At 40.0% G+C, this 25,232-nt stretch overlaps 1 protein-coding gene, 1 long non-coding RNA gene and 1 pseudogene across 7 annotated transcripts in view; 1 reads left to right on the top strand and 2 right to left on the bottom strand.

Annotated features, from left to right (window-relative positions):
- The window catches only part of LOC309609059, an 86,553-nt gene extending 78,019 nt beyond the window's left edge, over window positions 1-8,534 (bottom strand). The window contains exon 1 of the long non-coding RNA XR_014233237.1: window positions 8,463-8,534. This is a non-coding gene — a long non-coding RNA (uncharacterized lncRNA). The remainder of the gene's footprint in view (window positions 1-8,462) is intronic.
- Window positions 8,535-8,810: 276 nt separating this feature from the next.
- CRY1 (cryptochrome circadian regulator 1) overlaps window positions 8,811-25,232 on the top strand; it is a 95,268-nt gene continuing 78,846 nt past the window's right edge. For 2 of the 5 annotated variants that reach the window (XM_082349903.1, XM_082349899.1), the window contains exon 1: window positions 8,824-9,589. In XM_082349903.1, coding sequence (XP_082206029.1) covers window positions 9,432-9,589 — 158 coding nt within the window. In that variant the 5' untranslated portion in view covers window positions 8,824-9,431. Of the gene's footprint in view, window positions 9,590-25,232 lie in introns of all 5 variants that reach the window. The other 3 variants (XM_082349900.1, XM_082349901.1, XM_082349902.1) reach the window with 3 other exon arrangements.
- Window positions 9,602-25,232, bottom strand: part of LOC309609651 (small ribosomal subunit protein eS8 pseudogene) — a 50,958-nt pseudogene continuing 35,327 nt past the window's right edge. Inside the window, exon 3 of the transcript XR_014249724.1 lies at window positions 9,602-17,610. The product of XR_014249724.1 is annotated as a small ribosomal subunit protein eS8 pseudogene (transcript). The remainder of the gene's footprint in view (window positions 17,611-25,232) is intronic.

Here is a 25,232-nt window from a genome sequence, read left to right as displayed (position 1 = left end):
CCCTCTTGCGTCTCCCTCCCACCCTCCCTATCCCACCCCTATAGGTGGTCACAAAGCATCGAGCTGATCTCCCTGTGCTACGCGGCTGCTTCCCACGAGCTATCTATTTTACGTTTGGTAGTGTATATATGTCCATGCCACTCTCTCACTTCCTCCCAGCTTACCTTTCCCTCTTCCCGTGTCCTCAACTCCATTCTCTACATCTGCGTCTTTATTCTTGTCCTGCCCCTAGGTTCTTCAGAACCATTTTTTTTTTTTTTTGATTCCATATATATGTGTTAGCATACAGTATTTGTTTTTCTTTCTGACTTACTTCACTCTGTATGACAGACTCTAGGTCCATCCACCTCACTACAAGTAACTCAATTTCATTTCTTTTTATGGCTGAGTAATATTCCATTGTATATATGTGCCACATCTTCTTTATCCATTCATCTGTTGATGGACACTTCGGTTGCTTTCATCTCCTGGCTATTGTAAATAGAGCTGCAATGAACATTGTGGTACATGACTCTTTTTGAATTATGGTTTTCTCAGGGTATACACCCAGTAGTGGGATTGCTGGGTCATATGGTAGTTCTATTTTTCGTTTTTTAAGGAACATCCATACTCTTCTCCATAGTGGCTGTATCAACTTACATTCCCACCAACAGTGCAAGAGGGTTCCCTTTTCTCCACACCCTCTCCAGCATTTATTGTTTGTAGATTTTTTTATGATGGCCATTCTGACTGGTGTGAGGTGATAACTCATTGTAGTTTTGATTTGCATTTCTTTAATGATTAGTGATGTTGACCATCCTTTCAGGTGTTTGTTGGCAATCTGTATATCTTCTTTGGAGAAATGTTTATTTGGGTCTTCTGCCCATTTTTGGATTGGGTTGTTTGTTTTTTTGATATTGAGCTGCATGAGCTGCTTGTAAATTTTGTAGATTAATCCTTTGTCAGTTGCTTCATTTGCAAATATTTTCTCCCATTCTGAGGATTGTCTTTTCGTCTTATTGTGCAAAAGCTTTTAAGTTTCATTAGGTCCCATTTGTTTATTTTTGTTTTTATTTCCATTTCTCTAGGAGGTGGGTCAAAAAGGATCTTGCTGTGATTTATATCATAGAGTGTTCTGCCTATGTCTTCCTCTAAGAGTTTTATAGTGTTTGGCCTTACATTTATGTCTTTAATCCATTTGGAGTTTATTTTTGTGTATGCTGTTAGGGAGTGTTCTAATTTCATTTTTTAACATGTAGCTGTCCAGTTTTCCCAGCACCACTTATCGAGGAGGCTGTCTTTTCTCCATTGTATATTCTTGCCTCCTTTATCAAAAATAAGGTGGCCATATGTGCGTGGGTTTATCTCTGGGCTTTCTATCCTGTTCCAGTGATCTATATTTCTGTTTTTGTGACAGTACCATACTATCTTGATTACTGTAGCTTTGTAGTATAGTCTGAAGTCAGAGAGTCTGATTCCTCCAGCTCTGTTTTTCTTTCTCAAGATTGCTTTGGTTATTTGGGGTCTTTTGTGTTTCCATACAAATTGTGAATTTTTTTGTTTTAGTTCTGTGAAAAATGCCATTGGTAGTTTGATAGGGATTGCACTGAATCTGTAGATTGCTTTGGGTAGTATAGTCATTTTCACAATGTTGATTGTTCCAATCCAAGAGCATGGTATATCTCTCCATCTGTTTGTATCATCTTTAATTTCTTTCATCAGTGTCTTATAGCACATGAAATTTCTTTCATCGGTGTCTTATTTTAAATAAATATATTGCCTTATATTGCACAATTATCTACTCCTTTGGAATCTTTTCTTCATTTCTTTAATTTTTTTTTCCCCCGTGCAAATGCTACTTTCTACAAAAACCCTACCCAGATTCATCTTAACCAGAAATACTCAGCCTTCTCCCCATACTATGATAGTCCTTGTCCTGCATCTATATAAAGGCACTTAAATGCCAGGGCAGTGAGAGCAGGAGAGTATGCTGGGCAACCCACAGCCTCTGGAGTTGGGAGAACTTGGGTCTGCTTCCTGCCTTTTCCACTTTTGCGGGCAAGTTATGAGGCCTTAACTACTTTGGGCCCCAGTTTTCTCATCTGTAAAATGGGAACAGTGATATCTACTTTATACAGCTGTTGTGAAAATTAAATCACGTACCTAAGGTTCTTAGCACAGTGCCTACTATAGTAGTTCTGTGTCTGGCACATATTAAGGACTGAATTGATCTTGGATATTATTAATATTATTTAGGGTATTTATCCATTCATTCACTCTATAAATACTGTGGGGTGTCTTACTTCCTTTGGGTTGCTATAACAAAATACCACAGACTAGATAGGTTATAAACATCAAAAATTTATCCCTCACAGTTCTAGAGGCTGGAAGTCCAAGATCAGGGTGCCAGCACAGGCTCTGGGGAAGGCCCTCTTCCCACTTGCAGACTGCCGAATTTTCACTGTGCCCTCAGGTGGTGGAAGGGGTTAGGGAGCTCCTTGGAGCCTCCTTTATAAATCACTAATCCCATTCATGAGGGGGATTAGGATTTCAACATATGAATTTGGGGGCAGGGAGGGGGGAGACACACACAAACATTCCAGCCCATAGCATGGGGCTTACTCTATAGAGTGGACTGAAATGTGTCCCCCCAAAATTCGTAAGTTGAAGTCCTAACCCCCAAAGTGTCTGTATTTGGAGGTAGGGGTACGGTCTTCCTGGAAGTATTTAAAGTTAAATGAGGTCTAAGTATAGGGCCCTGAACCAATAGGATTAGTGTCCTTATAAGAAGAGACACCAGATAGTTCTCTCTCCCCATCTCTCCACCTCCCTCTCTCTCTCTCCCTGCCATGTTAGGATACAACAGAAGGTAGTCTGCAAACCAGGAGGAGGGCTGTCACCAGAACCCGACCATGCTAGCACCTTGATCTTGGACCTCCAGCCTCTGGAACTGTGAGAAAATATATTGTTTAAGCCACCAGTCTATGGTATTTTGTTGTAGCAGCCCAAGCTGACTAATACGGACATGTAACCAAATAGATAAATATATAATTCATATACCGATGAGTACTAGAAGAAACATAAATGTGGGTGAGGGGATTTTAGAATGATAAGTATAGATACAGTAGACAGGAAAGGCCACACCAAGGAAGTGACACTGGGACAGACACCTGAAGGAAATGAGGAAGGATTTATGAGAATATCTTGGGTCACAACATTCCAAGCAAACAGCAAGTGCAAAGTCCTTGAAGCATTCTGGCCTGCTTGAGGAAAAGCAAGGAGAGAGTAAGTGGGAGAGTGAGAGGAATAGGGATGCAGACCAGATTCCACGGCCAGATAGCTTGTGTAAGGTCTTTGGAGTTTCTATAATAATTGGCTGGATTTTGTAGTAAGTATAACATTTTTTCAGTCCACAAATCATGGTCCAAGAGTAACTGTCTTTATTTTTCTATAGCTAAACGTAGTTTCTATCTTAAGGTCTCAGTCTGCTCACTGGTTGAAAACTGGTCGGTCAATTCAGGATTTTCCTGTCATCCCAAGTTTAAAATCAATCAATTCTAAAAAAAAAAAAAATTTTTTTTAAATCTCCTTTTCTCTGCTTCTCTCTAGGGTAGCATTTAAGTTCCCAGATATCTAAAGGACAGTGCAAAGGAGTATTGATCTGTCATTCCTTACTTGCCAACACTGACACCAGCTGAATGTCTCATCCTGTCTAGTCCTCAGATGTCGTTATCTCTCCGGGATGGCGTCTGTTGAGATGCCCACATCTCCATCTAGTCCTTGGTCACAATCTTTTGTGACATTTTGCACATGCTGTACCCTTTGGCAAAACCCCTTGGTTAACTGGTTTTCTCTTTCAGCTAACTCTAAGGAAGCCCTCTACGGAAGAGGGGATGTCTAGAAAAATCCAGCTGTTCTCTTAGCCAGCAGGATGCTTGGCAGGGCTCCCCAGGCCCTCTCTGTCCAGTGGCATCCCTCATGGGCTTTTGGGCTGGGTCACAGTAAAGTGGTAATGGGACTTCCGTGAGGGGTCAGCCTCCAGATTTCAGATGGAAAGTTGGCACAGTCTATTCTACTCTCAGATCACTCTAAGCTTATCTAGGAATCTGGAGTTAATCCAAAAAGGGTAGGTGAGATTATCTTCTTATTTCAGAAAAGATAGATAATTATCTTTCTCATTCCCCTCATATGGCACTCATTTCCCACTTGCCCCCTGCCAGGATAATTCGAAGTAAATGCTGTGTAAATATAAGTAAATACAGTGTAAATTATATGTAAATAGTTGCCTGTGCACAGCAAATTCAAGTTTAGCTTTTTGAAACTTTCTGGAATCTTTTTTTTTTTTAATATTTTTGATCTGCAGTTGGTTGAATCTGTGGATGCGGAACCTGTGGATACGGAGAGCCAGAGAGCCTAAGAGCCTGATGTATGTTCCTCCCCCAAGTGCCTGCAGCATCAATCGAACAACAACAAAGAAACCAAGCATACCAGAACCAGGAAGAGAAGCCCCTTCCTCCTTCAGTTTCCCTCCAGCACCCTCTACTGGCAATGTTTAACATGGTGCCAGTGGTGAAGGAGAAATCCTTACAGAGGTTACTTCCATTAACACAGAGGAAGCACAAAAGGTGAATGTGGAGCTGAGAGGCAATAAGTTGATAACTGACATGTGGATGACGTACAGCGTTCATGTGATCAACTGGGTGTTATCACAATTTGTAGAAGAACATTGATTGAGAGTCTGTTGGGTACTGGGCACTGTGGCATGTGCTAAGGGTATAATGAGGAACATGATAGATCAAAATATCTGCCCTCCTGGAGTTTGCATATGGGATTGGGGCAGGCATAGATTGCCTGACAATAAATAAGTAAACAACCAAAAAAATACAGATAACAATCGGTGCTATGATGAAAGTAACAGGGGACTATAATAGAAACTAAGAAGGGGTCCTTTTTAGAATGGGCTGACAGGGAAGACCTCTCTGAGTAGGTGACAAAAATTATGAATGACTTTGAAATGGGCAAAAAAGATTACTAGGTCTCTTGTTTGGGGTACCCTTCAAGTTATTCTCTGCCTGTCATTATCTTTAAACTATTTTACAATTCTGTAAATTGTAGATAAACGATGCAATGCAAAGGAATGTTAACTATGGACATGTAAGTGGATTTTTCCTGTGAAAGTGAAATTGATTTCCCTCCCCCCAACCCCTCTGTAGAAGTGTTTTGCATATATTAAGCAAATTCACTTTTAGCATTCCTGATGGCCTACATGTATAACTGCTCTTTGGAATCTCCTTTTATTTCATTGTAACATCTTACTGGTTCCCTCATTAATTAACAAGTTTAGTGAAATCTTTGACATGTGTTCATTTTATATTCATATGAGAATGACGTCATTAAAAAAATGACGATCCTGGGGGGAAGGCAAAATGGGTAAAGGGGGTCAACTGTATGGTGATGGATGGAAACTAAACTTGGTGGTGAGCACACTGTAGTATATACAGAAGTCAAAATATAACATTATACACGTGAAACTCATATAATGTTATAAACCAATGTTACTTCAATTTAAAAAAAGATCCCTTAACACATTTAAATTCAATCCCCCCAAAGACTCCAGTGCTGGGGGGGTCACTCAGCCAGGGACTACTAGCCTAATATTCACATCACATCAAGACTGAGGGAGCTGATCACACTGTCTACTCCTTCATTATTTGTGTGTTGATAACACATGCCCAAAATCACCTCTACAAGATAGTGTCAAGGGAGAACACAGGCTTTCAATTTAGAGGCTGACACAGTTTTATCAAGGGTGCTCATGAAATCAAAGAGATATTGATTTTTCTAACATAGTGGGCAGTTAAAAGAACGTTTAATAGGACTCTTCATAGATATTTTTGAGCCCATGACAGGGCTGTGCTTATAGACTCCTAGAATTTTAAAATAGTATAGCAAACTTAGAAATCTAGTTCAATCCCCCCATTTTGAGCAAGACAGGAAAGCCTAGATGACTAGCTCAAGATCATTAACTAATTAACGGCGAGCTGAGATATAACCCAGTGTCTTCCTCTTAGTCCCATACTCTTTCTACCACCAGGATGTTGGAGCCAACCAGAATTTCACAAGAGATTCCCAGCAATACTCCCCATCCCTTCTTTCCTTCTTCATACATATACACTCACTCTGAAAAAGAAAGGGAGTGGTGGTGTCAGTGATGGTATGTGATAAGGAAAGAACTCTGGCCTCAGAAACAGTCTTGGTTTTTCATCTGGTTTTACTACGTATTTGTATTTCTGAGCTTTAGCATCTTCATCTGCAAAGTGGGCATAAACTATTACTAAATTATAATAAGCTGCCTTATAAGATTATTCTGAGGGTTAATAATAACCTATATAAAGTGCCTGGCATATAGTAGGTGCTCAATAAGTCATAGCTTTTATTAAATGCTTACAAAAATATATTAAAGTAACAACCTACATGCCATAAAAAACCTTTACTCTTTGAGGAATGCACAGTTGACAGTACTGACATTTTCATAATAAGTTAGTAATTTCATGTGTAAATGAAAGTTATACACCCACCCACATACAGCCGTCTGTTAAAAAAAAAAAACCATCTTTATTGAATGGACAACTGGCGAACATAAGCCAACTCCACACAAATCAATATTCTCTCTACCTCCCACTGTTTCACTTAGATGCTTAAAATAATTCTTACGTCTTTAGACAAAATCTGCTTACTTTTTTTCGTTTGTTTTTGTTTTAATATTTATTTATTTATTTGGCTGTGCCGGGTCTCAGTTGCGGCATGCCGGCTCTTTAGTTGTGGCATGCGGGATCTTTTTTAGTTGTAGCATGCGAGCTCTTAGTTGTGGCATGCAGGATCTAGTTCCCTGACCAGGGATTGAATCCAGGCCGCCTGCATTGGGAGCACAGAGTCTTAACCACTGGACCACCAGGTTAAGTCCCAGAATCTGCTTACTTTCAAACTGCCTAAAATGAAACATGAACTAGAAACACTGTATTTTTAAAAGTACAATAGCCCCTGGAGTATGAGGCAATCCAAATGAGTGCACAGCTCTTGTCTGCCACATCCTCTGCAAAAGTGATGGAACCCTGGGTGTGGTAATTAACCAAGGCTCATCCCCACTGATAAAAATAACTGTTTAATACTTCATAGTGAACAACAGGTTTTCATATACTATATAATTTTAAATGTTCTTAAGAAACTAAAAAGAAGATGCTATGCCCTCCCTATGGCAACAAAAGCAGGGTTAGGGAAGACTATCCAGACATATTGGCTCACTGGAGGACTAAATTTACATTACAGCTGTATTAGTTTGCTAGAGCTGCTGTAGTGATGTACCACAAAATGAGTGGCTTAGAACAACAGGAATTTATCGTCTCACAGTTCTGGAGGCCAGAAGTCTGAAATCAAAGTGTTGGCAGGGCCATTCTCCCTCTGAAGGCACTAGGGAAGGATCTGTTCCAGGCCACTCTCCTAGCTTCGAGTAGGTCCTTGGTTTGTGGCAGCATAACTCCAATCTTCACATGGCCTTCTCTCTGTGTGTGGGTCTGTGTTGCATCCAAATTTCCCCCTTTTTAAGATACCAGTCATTGGATTTGGTTCCCTAATGACCTCATCTTAATTTGATCATCTGCAAAGACCTTATTTCCAAATAAGGTCACATTCACAGGTACTAGGGCTTATGTGAATTTTAGAGGTACACAACTCAATCTATAACAACCACCTCAAAGGTGGTTGTAGTGAGCAGCAGATTCTAAAGAAGAGCATTTTATAGAGGGAAAAATAGAACATATAAAGGTTAAGAGACAGATTGTGAACTCTGTGAGGTCTGAGATATTTGTCTTTCTCCCTTGTATCTGCAGCACTTCGAACAGTGCCAGTTTCATTCAGTAAGTGATTGTTGAATGAATATAAGGTCATTGCATGTCTAAGGAATGGCATGGCCTTAAGTTCATTGTCCCCAGAAAGGTAGGCAAAGGCCCTATTACGAAGAGCCCTGCAAACCACACTAAGTGTAAGAAACTAGGGCTGACATGTTGACGATATTAAGGAATTCCATGGATGCCTGGCACCCGCCCCGCCAGTTACTCCTCTTCCCGAGAGCACGTGCAAGGGTGCCACGCCTCGAGGGCCGCAAGAAGAAGGGCGCCAGCTCTACACACTCCAAAGTAGAGTTGGGTTCTCCAGCTAAAGCTGGGTGGAAGCACATGGTTTGGGCTCCAAGTCTACGTGGAGCCTCCTACTTTGCTCTTTCCAACCTATCCTGCCCTCACTCCCCGCCCGGCTGCCCCGCCGACTCCTGGAAAACACCGGGCTGTCTCCAGGGCTCCGTGAACCCCGCGGCAGGCATCCCGGAGCACACTCCAGCCCCCGGCCCCGCCCGCCTTCCCACTGGAACGCAGCGAGAGCGCAAGCGCGCCTTCCAGAGCAGAGCGCGCGCTCGCGAGCTCCCCGCATACCCGTGCTCATCCGGGTCTCGGCGAACCTCAGCCAATGGTGAACGTTCACGGCCCTCGAGGGCGGGGCTAAGCCTTCCCTCACATGGGGCCTCTGCTCACAGTGGGCGCTTCCAGGCAACACCAACCAGTCAGCCGAGAAAAGGGGCAGAGGCAGAATGTCTAGCGTCTAGGCGAGGATCGACGGTTTTGAGATGGAGCAGCTGTCGCCCCGTAGAAGCGACTGAAGTGCAAGCAGATTCCCCAGTCAGAGCCGCTGTAGTAAACACACTTCAGAAACGTGAGGTGCCGGTGGTCACGTGGGGAGTGCCCCCTCCAATGAGGAGCCGAGGGCGGGGCCGAGGACGCTGACGCGGCGGTGGTGGCGGAGTCACCCGGCCAGCCTCGGGACCGGTCACCGGCCGCCAACCGTCCAGCGGCCTCGACCACCGCCTCCGTGCTCCGTCCTCACTCCTCTTTCCCGGGCCGAGAGGCAGCGTGGCCGACAGTGGCTGAATTCTCTCTCATTCCTGTCGGCGGCTCGCCTCAGGCGGGCCGTCTGCTCCTCGGGGGCCGCTTCAGTGGGGCTAGGTTTCCGTGACGAACCTCCTGGGGCTGCCCGCGCCCGCTCGGGCCGTCGTGTCGGCTCGGTGTTGTGGAACTTGCTCACCCTCCGGCGGTCCGGGGCCCTCGAAGTTATGCGTCTTGTCCAGGAGGTGGCGGCGGGTGCCGGCTCCTAAAGGCGTCACACCCGGACTCCGCTGACTGGGCAACCTCCATTCATCTTCCAGCTGCGCCGCCAGCGCCCTCTCCCTCTCCGGTCCCCTCCTCGGACTCATTTTTTCCTTCCCTCCCCTCTGCCGCCCTTTCCTCACTCCTTGGGTGCGGCGATTCTCCTGCGGCCGGAGGTGTCGGTTATGAGCCGGACCCCCCTGCCCTGAATTTCTCCGCGGAGGAGCTCGGCGGCGCCCCGCCACCCGCCGCGTCCCCGGGATGGGGGTGAATGCTGTGCACTGGTTCCGAAAGGGGCTTCGGCTTCACGACAACCCCGCCCTGAAGGAGTGTATTCAGGGCGCCGACACCATCCGCTGCGTCTACATCCTCGACCCCTGGTTCGCCGGCTCCTCCAATGTTGGCATCAACAGGTGGCGGTGAGTCAAAATCCCGTGGGAAATTGGTTTCGCTGTTAGATGAATCAAGACTTCACATGCGATCGGCCAGACCTGAGAATTTAGACCTGACACCGGCTTGCCTATGCTGTTTTAATTACTGCAGGTGCTTTAAGTATTAAATAGAACGGATTTAATAGTCCTCTGGCCAGAGAGTGCTGTGCTGGCAGCCTGGAACACCTTGTCCTTAAGGTGTGAGTTGCGTGTCTCTGCGCTAATGGGAACTCTTCCCCTGGATTTATGGAATGCTTAGTGCTGGAGTTAAAGAAACACCCTTCCAGTTCTCAGTGGCCCGTGGGTTGATTTCCTTGGCCTCTTTGTGGCGTTTGAAGGGATTGCGGTTTTCAATGTTTACGTTTGTGTGTGTCTAGTTAACTCATAGTATGGAGAAAATCATTCATTCAGTAGAGTCGCCTCCAAATCCGGTTTTCTTCCACCATGAGGTTGCCACAGGCAAAGCAAGGGAAACATTTCTCTTTGCTCGGCTCTCCCTCTCCACTCCTCCTTGTGGTTGACTAGACAAGCACAGTTTTTCTTTCTAGGCAATGTATAATCCTTCTAGGATTCAGAGCACTGGAAGAAATCTTAGAGAAGTTTTATGATCTTTTCCTGAAACGCCAGGCTAGAGGATTGTTAGGCCCCCTGGTGGAAATGAAACCTTTCTTTCAACAGATTATTGATCACCTACTGTATACCAGGCACTGCTTTAAACACTAGGGATACGGTAGTGAATGAAACAGATAGAACTTCTTGTCCTTTTCAAGCACGTGTCCCAGAAAGCATGTAGTATTTAGTGATGATAAAAGATTTGCAGAAATAGAGATAAAAGGGATGAAAAATACAAGGGGTTGGGGTTGGAGTAGCAGTTTAAAATATGGTGATAGGGAAAAACTCAGAGAAAGTGACAGTTGAGCAAGATGATGAAGCAAGTAATGGATTACAGATATCTAGGGAAAAGCATTCCAGGGAGAAGGAACAGTAAGAGAAAAGGGCCTGAGGTGGAAATATGCTTAACCTTTGGAAGGAACAGCAGAAGGAACCAATATGGCTGGAGCAGAATAAGTGAGAGGAAAAGTAGTAGATGAGGTCAGAGATGTAATAGGGCCAGACTGAGTAGAGCTTTATAGGCAGTTGTCACGATTTGGGCTTTTACTCACAGCAAAGTGGGAATAATTGTAGGATTATGAACAGAGAAGTGATGTGATTTGACGTTGAGTTTTAAAAAAGGTTCTCTGGCTGCGGTTCTGAGAACAGACTCAAATTGTGGGATGGAGGTGGACAAAAAGCAGTAAGGCCAGTTAGGAGTCCATTGCATTCATCCAGGTAAGATATGATAATGACTTGGACCATAGTAATTGTGGTGAACGTGGTGACAAGTAGTCAAGTGCTGAGTATATTTTGAAGGCCGGATTCACAGAATTTATTGACAGATTGGATATATGGTGTGAGAAAAAGAGAAGGAATTAGGAATGATTTCAAAATTTGACTTGAGAAACTAGAAGGATGGAACTGCTCTTTGCTAAGTGGTCAGTTGAAGAAGCCATTGAGAGGGTGATTTGAGTTTTCTTTTGAACTTGGTTAAGTTTGAAATGTTTATTACACATCCAGGTAGAGATAGCAGATAGGTAGTTGGATATATCTGGAGTTAAGGACAGAAATCCAGGCAGGAGGTATAAATTAGAGAGTCATCACTTTATAGGTAACTTTTAAAGCCATTTATTAATCCATTCAGTCATTGAACAGATATATGACATGCATCTACTACATGTCAGACACTTTTAGGTGCAGGGCATTCAGTATAAACAAAATAGCTAAAAAATCCCTATCTTGTTGGAGCACATTCTGGTAGAGCCATGAGACTATATGAGAACATTAAGAAAATGACTGTAGATAGAAAAGAGAGGCGGTCCAAGAACTGAGCCTCGGGTACTCAAATGTGTTGAAATTGTGGACCTGTGGAAGAACCAGCATAGGAGTTTGAGAAGGAACATCTAGGAAGATAAGAAAACCCAGAAGAGTATGGTGTCTTGGAAGCCAAGTAAAGAAGGAGAGAGAGTGTTTCAAAGAAAGTGTTTTACCTTTGTCAAGTTGCTGGTCAAGTGAAATGAGGACTGAAAATTAAAAATCATATTTAGCATTTTGAGATCATTCATAATCATGACTAAAGTGGTTTCAGTAGTGTCAGAGACAAAAGCCTTTTGGGAATGGCTTGAGAGAGGCTGAGAGAAGATGGGAGACAACTCATATAGCTAGCTCTTTTAAGAAGTTTTCCTCTAGGGGGATCAGAGAAATGGTGTAGTTCCTGGAGGAGAACATGAAGTCAAGAGAGGATTTTTTTTTTTAAGATGGGAGAAATTACAGCATGTTTGTGTACTGATGGGAATGATATAGCAACTCTATATAAAACACTTTCCTTAGCAGAATTGGTGTCAAAGTTGATTCTGGAAAAAGATAATAAATGTTATATATTTTAATCTATTAATATCTTAACAATATAGTAATGATTCCCTCTTCATAAGATTGTTAGGAGGATTAAATTAGTTTAAAAATGTTAAATGCTTAAAATGTGAGTGGTGGTAGTAAGTGCTTATTTGCTATTTGCTCTTAAATTGGAAGTCCTAGGTAAATAATATCTAGTTAAATGCCTACAGTCAGTTTCTTCTAGAGTACTTTATAAATTTAGAAAATCTAGACTATAAAATTCTGTAGATTAGGGGTTATATATTGCTTTACTTTGTACATCCAACAACTCACATTGTTAAATAATGAGTGAAATAAAACTCGTAAGCATAATAGGAATACTCCCATATTTTCCTTTTTAAAAAAGATTTTTTTTAACTACTAAATATTGCCCTAGATGAGTAACAGATAAAGATGTAAATAATGAAGAGAGACAGACTGTTTTCTTCCACTGAAGTCTGTTATAAAAAGGAGGGACAGATTTTATTTAATTTGTTCTCATAGCACCAAATACAGTGCTTTTCATATAGTAGTAACCCAGTTACTGTTTGTTAATGAAATGACTTCCAGGAGTCAATAATTTTATGTTTAAACAACTTTATTAATTTACTCATTGACCGTAGAATAAGGTGCAAATTCCTTAGCTTGGCATTCAGGCTGTCTTGTGGGTTTCTGTCTTCTTTCCTTTGTGCCATTTCCTTTAATCAACAGTGTTTCCTAGATTTTTGGATTTAACAGAAAAACAAATTTTTAAAAATTTATTTTGCCTAAGTAAGTTAACAGAACTACCTTTTGATGTTGCCATCATTTCATTTAAAGCAACTAGAGAAAGAAGAACAAACAAAACCCAAAGTTAGCAGAAGGGATGAAATCATAAAGATCAGAGCAGAAATAAATGAAATAGAGACTAAGAAAACAGTAGAAAAGATCAATGAAAGTAAAAGCTGGTTCTTTGAAAAGATAAACAAAATTCATGAACCTTTAGCCAGACTCATCAAGGAAAAAAAAGGGAGAGAGCCCAAATCAATAAAATTAGAAATGAAAAAGGAGAAGTTACACTGGACACCACAGAAATACAGAGGACCATAAGAGACTACTACAAGCAACTACATGCCAATAAAATGGACAACCTATAAGAAATGAACAAATTCTTAGTAAGGTGCAATCTCCTAAGACTGAACCAGGAAGAAATAGAAAATATGAACAGACCAATTACAAGTACTGAAATTCAATCGGTGATTAAATAACTCCCAACAAACAAAAGTCCAGGACCAGATGGCTTCACAGGTGAATTCTACCAAACATTTAGAGGAGAGTTAACACCTGTCTTTCTGAAACTATTCCAAAAAACTGCAGAGGAAGGAACACTTCCAAACTCATTCTATGAGGCCACCATCACCCTAATACCAAAATCAGAAAAAGATACCACAAAAAAAAGGAAATTACAGGCCAATATCACTGATGAACATAGATGCAAAAGTCCTCAACAAAATACTAGCAAACTGAATCCAGTCGTACATTAAAAAGATCATACACCATGATCAAGTGGGATTTATCCCAGGGATGCACAGATTTTTCAGTATCCACAAATCAATCAGTATGATACACCACATCAACAAATTGAAGAATAAAAGCCATATGATCATCTCTGTAGATGCAGAAAAAGCTTTTGATAAAATTCAACATCCATTTATGATAAAAACTCTCCAGAAAGTGGGCATAGAGGGAACATACCTCAACATACTAAAGGCCGTATATGACAAACCCACAGCTAACATAATCAATGGTGAAAAGCTGAAAACATTTCCTCTAAGATTAGGAACAAGTCAAGGATGTCCACTCATGCCACTTTTATTCAATGTGGTTTTGGAAGTCCTAGCCACAGCGATCAGAGGAGAAAAAAGAAATAAAAGGGAGCCAAATTGGAGCAGAATAAGTAAAACTGTCACTGTTTGTGGATGACATGATACTATACATAGAAAATCTTGAAGATACCACCAGAAAAATACTAGAGCTTATCAATGAATTTGGTAAAGTTGCAGGATACAAAATTAATACACAGAAATATGTTGCATTTCTATACAGTAACAATGAAAGATCAGAAAGAGAAATTAAGGAAACAATTGAATTCACCATCACATCAAAAAGAATAAAATACCTAGGAATAAATTGACCTAAGGAGGCAAAAGACCTGTACTCCAAAAACTGTAAGGCCCTGATGAAAGAAATTGAAGATGACACAAACAGATGGAAAGATGTACTGTGTTCTTGGATTGGAAGAATCAATATTGTCAAAATGACTCTACTACCCAAGTCACTCTACAGATCAAATTACCAATGGCATTTTTCACAGAACTAGAACAAAAATTTTTTTAATTCGTATGGAAACATAAAAGACTGTGAATAGCCAAAGCAATCTTGAGAAAGAAAAATGGAGCTGGAGGAATCACGCTCCCTGACTTCAGACTATACCACAAAGCGACTAATCAAAACAGTATGGTACTGGCACAAAAACAGAAGTATAGATCAATGGAACAGGATAGAAAGCCCAGAAATAAACCCACACACCTATGGTCAATTACTCTACAATAAAGGAGGCAGTAACGTGCAATGGAGAAAAGACAGTCTCTTCAGTAACTGGTGCTGAGAAGACAGGACAGCTACATGTAAAAGAATGAAATTAGAACATTCTTTAACACCATACCCAAAAATAAACTCAAAATGCATTAAAGACCTAAATGTAAAATTGGATATTATAAAACTCTGAGAGGAAAACAAAGCAGAACACTCTTTGACATAAATCGCAGTAATATCTTTTTGGATGTGACTCCCAGAGTAACGGAAATAAAAACAAAAATAAACAAATGGGACCTAATTAAACTTAAAAGCTTTTGCACAACAAAGGAAACCATAAACAAAACAAAAAGACAATCTACAGAATGGGAGAAAATATTTGCAAATGATGTGACTGACAGGGAATTTATCTCTAAAATATACAAACAGCTCATACAGCTCAATATCAAAAAAAAAAACAACCCAATCAAAAAATGGGCAGAAGATCTAAATAGACATTTCTCCAAAGAAGGCATACAGATGGCCAAAAGGCACATGAAAAGATGCTCATCATTGCTAGTTATTAGATAAATGCAAATCAAAACTACAATGAGGTATCACCTCACACCAGTCAGAATGGCCATCATCAAAAATTCTACAAACAATAAAGGCCGGAGAGAGTGTGGAGAAAAGGGAACCCTCCTACACTATTGGTGGGAATGTAAATTGGTACAGCCACTATGGAGAACGTATGGAGGTTCCTTAAAAAACTAAAAATAGAGCTACCATATGATCCTGCAATCCCACTCCTGGACATATATCTGGAGAAAACCATAATTCGAAAAGATACATGCATCCCAATGTCCGTAGCAGCCCTATTTACAATAGCCAAGACCTGGAAACAACCTTTATGTCCATTGACAGATGAATGGATAAAGAAGATGTGACACACACACACACACACACACACACACACACACACACACACACACACACTGGAATATTACTCAGCCATAAAAAGAATGAAATAATGACATTTGCAGCAACATGGGTGGACCTAGAGATTATCACGCTAAGTGAAGTAAGCCCGGCAAAGACAAATATCATATGATATCACTTATACGTGGAATCTAAAAAAAAAAAATTATACAAATGAGCTTATATACAAAACAGAAATAGACCCACACACATAGAAAACAAACTTATGGTTACCGAAGGGGAAGGGGGGAGGATAAATTAGGAGTTTAGGATTAACATATATATACTACTATATATAAAATAGATAACCAACAAGGACCTACTATATGGCACAGAGAACTATACTCCGTATTTTGTAATAACCTATAAGGGAAAAGAATCTGAAAAAGAACATATATACGTGTGTGTATATATATACACACACACACATAAACACACATATATATAGTTATAACTGAATCACTTTGCTGTATGCCTGAAACTAACACAACATTGTAAATCAACTATACTTCAATTTAAAAAAAAGGGTGCTCTGCTATTTACAATAGCCAAGACATGGAAACAATGTAAATTTCCATCAACAGATGAATGGATAAAGAAGATGTGGTACACACACACACACACACACACACACACACACACACACACACTCATACACTGGAATATTACTCAGCCATAAAAAAGAATGAAATAATGCTACTTGCAGCTACATGGATGGACCTAGAGGTTATCCTACAAAGCAAAGTAAGTCAGAAAGAGAAAGACAAATAACATATGATATCATTTGTATGTGGAAGCTAAAATATGATACAAATGAACTTATTTACAAGAGAGAAACAGACTCACAGACATAGAGAACAGACTTGTGGTTGCCAAGGTGGAGGGGGGTGCAGGAGAGGGTTGGATTGGGAGTTTGGGACTAGCAGGTACCAACTACTATATATAAAATAAAGAAGAAGGTCCTACTGTATAGCACAGGGAACAATATTGAATATCCTATAATAAATCATAATGAAAAAAATATGAAAAATAATATATATGTAACTGAATCACTTTGCTGTACACCAGAAACTAACACAACATTGTGAATCGAATATACTTCAGTTTTTTAAAAAGGGGTGCTTTAACATTAAAAAAAAGTTTGAAGCAACAAACAAATTGTTTTGTAACAATAAAAGACAGTTCTTTGATTTGAATAAATTAAGCTTTATGAAAATTCACTTTGCCCCATTTGATCTCAGACCAGTGAAAACTTTATCGTGCATTTGTCATCTTTGGATTTGAGTGATTTATAATATTTCAATTCCTTCCTTCACTTATTTCTTGTTGAAGTTATGTGACACAAAAACTGATATGTGAATGTCCATAGAGTTACTATTATTCATAATAACCAAAAGGTAGAAACAACCCAAGTGTCCATCTGTTGATGAATGGCTAAACAAAATATGATATATCTGTACAATGGAATATTATTCAATCATAAAAAGGGGTACTGATACATGCTACAACATGGATGGACATGAAAACATTATGCTAAGGGAAGAAGCCAGTCACAGTATCCCACATGCTTTTTGATTCTATTTATATGAAATGTCCGCAACGGGTAAGTATGTAGAGATAGAGAGTAGATTAGTGGCTTCTTCGGTCTGGTGGGGGAGGGGTTCTGGGAGTTGAGCTAAGGGGCATGGGGTTTCTTTTTGAGGTGATGAAAATGTTCTAGAAGGTGATGGTTGCACAACTTTGTGAATATACTAAAAACCATCGAATTGTACATGTTGAAAAATAAAACCCCAGAACCCTACTCACCTCTTTAAGGCCCAGTCCAAATGACACCATTTCCAATATACCTTTCTTTACCATCTTGTCTGGTTGATGAACAGTCTTGTGAGCTCTTATATCATTTTTTGATACTGCTTATATCATCCTTAGTAATTACTTCTTTCATTTGTAAATATTGATATAGTTCTCATATATTCATTTCTCCCCTGTTTAACAGATTACACCTCTTCTTCCTAAAGAGAAGATACCATTCATTTAATCAGAGTTTATTTGGGGTTCATATTCATGGCAGGCACTATTCTTGGTACTGGGGATACAACAATAAATAAACAGAAAAAGTCCCTGCCTTGAGAAGCTTCTAGTATAGGAGGAAAAACAGACAATAAAACAAACATGTCAGGTGGTGGTAATTGTAATGGAGAGAAATAAAGCAGAATGTGAGAACAGAGACCTAAATGGAGGAGAAAAAAGCTATGGAAATATCTGGGGGAAGAGCCCTGTGTATTCTTCACAATGTCTAGCATCATGTCTTGTACAAAGTAGGCATTTGGTAATCATCTCTTAAATTTTCTTTGTTAAGTCTAGGATTTGGGAGAGGGGCAGTTACTTCCCTTAACTTAGATGCTAACGTGTAACAAACTCATAATTTGGAAAAATAATTTTTAATGAACAGATTACTTTTGATATTTAAACTTAAACATGTTTATTACACAGCTGATGCTGTCACATGAGAGTCTCTTAATTTTCAGTAACCGGATCTATAAATGTATCCACATCCTTACTTATTCTTTCCTTCTACTGTATGACTTCAGTGAAAGAGATATTGCTTACACTATTCAAAACCAGTATCTTTTCTCCATTGTATATTCTTGCCTCCTTTGTTGTAAATCAATTGACCGTAAGTGTCTGGGTTTATTTCTGGGCTTTCTATTCTGTTCCATTGATCTGTGTGTCTGTTTTGTGCCAGTACCATATTGTGTTGATTACTATAGCTTTGTAGTATCATCTGAAGTCAGGAAGCATGATTCCTCCAGCTCTGTTCTTTCTCAAGATTTGGCTTTTCAGGGTCATTTGTGTTTCCACACAAATCTTAAAATTATTTGTTCTAGTTCTGTGAAAAATGCCATTGGTATTTTTTTTTTTAATTTTATTTATTTATTTATTTATGGCTGCGTTGGGTCTTCGTTTCTGTGCGAGGGCTTTCTCTAGTTGTGGCAAGCGGGGGCCACTCTTCATCGCGGTGTGTGGGCCTCGCATTATCGCGGCCTCTCTTGTTGCGGAGCACAGGCTCCAGATGCGCAGGCTCAGTAATTGTGGCTCACGGGCCTAGCTGTTCTACGGCATGTGGGATCTTCCCAGACCAGGGCTCGAACCCGTGTCCCCTGCATTAGCAGGCAGATTCTCAACCACTGCGCCACGAGGGAAGCCCACCATTGGTATTTTGATAGAGGTTGCATTGAATCTGTAGAGTGCCTTGGGTAGTATGGTCATTTTAACAATATTGATTCTTCCAATCCAAGAACACAGTATATCTTTCCACCTGTTTGCGTCATCTTGAATTTCTTCCATCAGTATCTTATAGTTTTTGGAGTACAGGCCTTTTGCCTCCTTAGGTAGGTTTATTCCTAGGTATTTTATTCTTTTTGATGTGATGGTAAATTCCATTGTTTCTTTAATTTCTCTTTCTGATCTTTCTGTATTAGTGTATAGAAATGCAACAGATTTCTGTGTGTTAATTTTGTATCCTGCAACTTTACCAGATTCATTGATGAGCTCTAGTAGTTTTCTGGTGGTGTCTTTAGGATTTTCTAATTTGAAAAGATACATGCATCCCAATGTTCATAGCAGCATTGTTTACAATTGCCAAAATATGGAAGCAACCTAAGTGTCCATCAACAGCTGAATGGATAAAAATGGATAAAGAAGATGTGGTGTGTGGTGTATGTATATGTATGTGTGTATACACACACACACACACACACACACACACACACACACACACACACACAAACAATGAAATACTATACAGCCATAAAAAAGAATGAAAATTTGCTGTTTCCAGCAACATGGAGAAACTTGGAGGGTATTATGTTTAAGTGAAATAAGTCAGACAGAGAAAGACAAATACTGTATGATATCAGTTATATATGGAATCTAAAAAATACAACAAACTAGTGAATATAACAAAAAAGAAACAGACTCACAGACATAGAGAACAAACTAGTGGTTACCAGTAGGAAGGGGGAGAGGGATAATAGAGGGGTGGGGGAGTGGGTGGTAAAAACTGTTGGGTGTAAGATATGCTGCAAGGATGTATTGTACAACATGAAGAATATAGCCAATATTTTGTAATAATTGTAAATGGAGTGTAACCTTTAAAAATTGTATAAAGTAAAATAAAATAAATGCCTTTAAAAATCCCAATATCTTCATCTGTACTCTATTTTATAAACTTTGTTAGCTTTATTGAGGTATAATTGACAAATTGAAATTGTATATATTTAAGCTGTAAGATAGATGTTTTGATATATGTATTCATCGTGAAGCTCATTTTTGATTATTCACTTTCACCTTTTCTTTAACGCCGTCCTCTTTTTAAGTTGCTTCCAATCAACATTTAAACATGCTTAAAACCAAATTCTATAAACAAACAAACAACAACAAAAAACCAAACAGGAACAAAACCTACCCTTGACATTCCTCTCCTGAAACTATGTTTCTCAGTTCCTTTATAGCCACACTTCCTGAACAAGATGTCTAAATACTGACTGACTTCATTTCTTTATCTTCTACTCACCCTTGAACCCACTCCAAACTTGGTTTCACCCGCCCCCACCTTCTCCACCAAAACTGTTTTCATCCAAAGGATACTTTAAAACTTCATTCCTGGACTTTTTACTGTTTGACACATTTGAGTACACCTTCCTCTTCTTCCCTCTGCTTTGGTTAGAGGACTCTCCTATGTTTGTTTTTCTGCCAGAGCTATTAGTGTTCCTTGACGTCTCTTTTTCTGTTCAACCCTTAAATGCCCCTTAAGTCTGTAATCTCCACCCTCTTTTCCTCATTCCTAGGTAATCTCTCTTCATAAAGTCAGTTACCAATCTATATGCCCAAAATTCACAAATTAGTATTTGCAGCCCAGATCTCTCACCTGACCCCCAGATATGTGTCCACTATATATAGATTCCCTCCATATTTGAATGTATTATATTACCTTAAACTCAATTTGTTCAAAACAGAGTTCATCTTTTCCCTTACCTCTTTCACAAAAACAAACAAAAAACTCCAAACTGACTTCTCTTGTGTTTCTTATCATAAATAATACTGCCATTTGCCCAGTTGCTCACAGAGTTTACATATTAGGTTGTTAATTGTGTATTCATTTATTCTACAAATAAATGTGTGTCCCTACTGTGTGCCAATCACTTTGCTAATTTCTGTGGATAAAATGGTAGTCAACAGCTAAATTCTCTGTCCTCAGGGAGTTTACAATGTAGAGAGAGATTTATTCAGAATTAAGTAATCATGGAAGTACATTCTTCTATCTCCATTGCCACTTTAGCCCATACCACTATCCTTTTTGTGTAGATTTTTCGTAGTTTACAAATCATTGCTCCCCTTGCCTTCCTCTAATTCATCCTTTACACAACAACCAGAGTCATCTTTTAAAATTGTTAATCTGATCATGTCCTTTGCTATTTTAAAATCCTTCAATGACATTTATTTACCCTTACGTAAGGGTTCAAAAAGCCATAGCATGGTTTAAAATCTCTGTGTAATCTGGTCTTCTGCTTCTTTTCCCAGCCTCCAGGGATTGCCTCACTGAGGCATTTGAACTAAGCATTGAAGTATGAGATGGATCTTAATAAACAGAGAAAAGAGGGAAGGGGATTCCAGCCAGAGGGAAGAAAATTCCAGACTGAGGAAATAACGTGAGGGAAGGCACTGTATTCTGATACTGGCAAGGAGGTTGATGTAACCGAATCATATCATGCATAAAAAGATAGGCGGTGTTGTTTAGCACTCTTGGTTCAGTGCTTTAGATGGTTGCCTGACTAAGACGAGCTTAAGCAGAAAGACAGTTTATTGGCAAGTGTAATTGAACAATCCAAGGGAAATTGGCTTCAGACATGGGTTAATGCTAGGGCTCAGAAGGGCCAAATTCTCTTTGCATCTCCAAACTTCACTTATTCTGCACTGGGTTTTCAGACAGGCTGTCCTCTGGTGGTAAAATATAGCAATAACAATAGCAGGTATATAGTAAAAAGCATTTGCTTCTGACCCAGAAGTATCAGCCAAAGTCTGTGGCATTTCAGTGGCTCTGTTTGGGCCAATTCTGAACCAGTCATTATGAACCTGATTGTCTGAGCTGGAGTTGTTTGCCTCATGGGTGGAATCAGCTTGACTGGACTGAAGTAACTGAAGTAGAATAAGTAGGAAGTAGGTGGATGTCCTAAAACAACAGATGCCTATTATATAAGAACTTGGATCAGAAAGTGGGACCAAGTCAGAAAAACTTTGACCCCTGTTAGGGAACTATAACTTTGGCATCTGAGTGAATGATAGAGAAAAGAGACAATATAGCAGTGTGAAGCTTTATCAACAGTTCAGTTGAAAGATAATATAGACTTGAATTAGGGAAATGGCTGTGAGGAAGGGGAGGGACGCAAGAGAGTAATTGTGGAGGTGCGATGGATAGTTTAGGTGACTGTAAAAGGCAGTTACGTAGAGGAGGGTGAGGGAGAGAGTAAAATGTAAGATTCTCATGCTTTATGCCTCTTTGACAATTAGACATTAACTAAGTTAGGGATATATCATATTTAGATGATGACAAGAGTGAGTTTAGTTTAGGTCATGATGAATATGAGGTGCTGCTAAGATCAGCATGGGAAATGGAGAAAATAGAAGTTCAAGTTCGGGGAGTATAGACATTAGAGCTGTGGATATGGGAGTAATTCCTATAAAATTAATAGGGGAAGCATGACTGATGATATTAGATAGAATAAGACCCATCAATACCTTGGAGAATACTGTATTTAAGATGAATAGGAAGTGGTGAAGGAGACTGAAGAGAATCAGTCAGAGAGAAAGGGAGTCAGGAAACCAAAGGTGGCAAGAATTTTCCTTCATTGTGCTAAAGAAGGCAGGTTAGGATGAGTTTTGACAGTTATGCAGGAAAAATTTGTCAAGGACTTGGAAATGGGCAGAAGAAATTGCTGCGTATCTGAATGCTGGGCATTGGACCCTCCAGAACCTAGAGGACCCTCCAGGAATTATATTATTTTGATTTAGAGATATATATTTTTGTCCTTGATTGACTAGACTGTTTTACAACTCTGCAAAAAGGCGGCAAAAGTTTTGTTCTGGAAAACTGGTAACAGAACAGATGTTTCCTGCCTATACTAATGCAATTATTCCTGTTCATGCCATGCAAATGAATTTTATAGACTGGGCAATATAAATCTCTGAATGTCAGATTCTCATTTGAACCAGTTTTAACATCTTACTGGTTCCTTCATTCATTAATGAGTTAAATAAAATCTTTGCCATATATTCATTTCACATTTGTATGAGAGTCGTGATTTAACCATTTTATAAATCATACTTTAACTGTTATAAAGGCCTTTGGTAAACTTTGGGAAAGCAGCTTCAATGTAGTTGTAAGGACAGAAATAAGATTGTATAGGGTGTTACAGAAAGCGTGTGTGTGTGTGTGTGTGGCTGGTGTAGGGGAGGAGGGTGATGGTTGAGGGAATGGTGAAGAGAGTTTTTATGGGAGAGGTAAGACATAAGCTGGATGTACAGGTTCTGGACAGGCCGAGGAAAAGTGAATTTTGGGTAGATCAACAGACTTGTAGTCCAGACAGGATGACAAATAGAAAATAAAATATATAGATAAGGTGAGGCCCGAATGTGTAGTCCTTTTAATGACAGCCTGAAGTGAGTTTAGAACATCTGACTGTCCTAAAACCTAGATACTAATCCCTGCTTTCCTATTCAGTAGCAATTGGGCTGACTTTGGGTAAGTCGCTCCTCCTTCATTTTATTCATTCAGTAAATGTTCATTAAGAGATTGTTATCTGCCAGGCACTTTGCAAGGCACAAAGATGAAGGTCATAGTTTCTGCCCATAAAGAAACTTTCACACCACTCAAGGACAAATAATTAGAATATAGGATGTTAAATAGGACTTCTGTAGGGGCTTCCCTGGTGGCGCAGTGGTTGAGAATCTGCCTGCCAATGCAGGGGACACGGGTTTGAGCCCTGGTCTGGGAAGATCCCACGTGCCACGGAGCGACTAGGCCTGTGAGCCACAATTGCTGAGCCTGCGCGACTGGAGCCTGTGCTCCGCAACAAGAGAGGCCGCGACAGTGAGAGGCCCGTGCACCGCTATGAAGAGTGGCCCCCACTTGCCACAACTAGAGAAAGCCCTTGCACAGAAATGAAGACCCGACACAGCCATAAATAAATAAATTAATAAATTAATTAATTAAAAAAAAAATAGGACTTCTGTAGAAATATTCTGGAACTCCTCCTCTCTCAAACCAGTATCTCCCTCCCTCCTACCTCCTACACTTTCCCTCCCCGCAACTCACTCTCTCTCTCTCTCTCTTTCTCTCTCTCTCTCTCTCTGTTTCTCTCTCTCACACACACGCACACACCACCTCTACTCCTAATCCCTCCTCCTCCCCCAGGGTTGTCTCTCTTCTGTGCTCCTAAGATTATCCTAATATGAAAAGGGAGATACTAAAAAAAAATCCTTTTTATCTGATATCATTGGGACTAGTAGTTATTTGAAAAAGGCAAGTATAAAAAATAACATATAAATGTACATTAATTTGACAGCTTTTGATGTAGGGTGGAATTCTAGGTCTCGATTCTCTGTCTCTCTTCCTTATCCACGTTTACTCCTTAGGTGATTTAATCTAGTCACATACTTGAATACCTCATGCACTTCCTGCCCTGACCTCTATCTTGAGTTACAGACCTAGGTATCCAGTATTTTTACTCAGATTCCAAATAAGCATCTTAAACTTAATTTTGCCTCCCTCTCCTCCACCTCCCACTGTTTCTCTGTGTCACATATGGCAACATTCACCTCGTTGCTCTGCAAAAACCTAGGAACCATCTTTCCTTCATTGCTTTTTTTCCCTCACAACCCCATCTCTAGTCCTTCAGCAATTACTATTGCTTTTCTTTCAAAATAATTGCCATATTCATTCAAATCTCATATTTCCACTGCTATCATACTATCCAAGTCAACATTTCTTGCAGGACTACCGCAATAGTCTCCTAACTTCTCTACTTCCATTTTTATACCTTCCTTCCCAGTCTCTTCCACGTGGAAGCCAGAGTAGTATTTTAAAAAACCTTAATCAAATCAGGGCATTCCTACGCTCAGAATCCTCCAGTGACTTCCAGGGTATTAGCATTTCTACTTCTCTACCCGAACATTATATTCCCTTATAACTTAACAGGGCTCATTCCTTCAGTATCTCTCCTTAGAGAGGCCTTTTCTGACCATCCTGTGTAATTGCCCCTACTCCTTCCCTACGTCTCCCACTTTTCACTTTCTTTCTCCTTGCCCTGTTTTATTTTTCATGGCATTTATTACTACCTGAAATCATTGATTGATTGATTGAATGACTGATTGATTGATTGTTTTATTCCTTCACCAAATTACACAACAGAGGGGTTGATTCATTATTGGTTCCTCAGTCCTGTAACACAGTTCTCAATGGTTGGTCTAGGGACGTTTTGGGTTCCCAAGACTCTTTCAGGGTATTTGTGAAGTCAAACTATTTTTGTAATAATACTAAGACATTATATGACTTTCTTACTGTCATTTTCTCATA

Source organism: Balaenoptera borealis (assembly GCF_965194805.1).
Source record: "Balaenoptera borealis genome assembly, chromosome: 13".
Taxonomy (NCBI): Eukaryota; Metazoa; Chordata; class Mammalia; order Artiodactyla; family Balaenopteridae; genus Balaenoptera; species Balaenoptera borealis.
The sequence above is the reverse complement of the archived record's forward strand: the minus strand, read 5'-3'. Positions and strand labels throughout refer to the sequence as shown.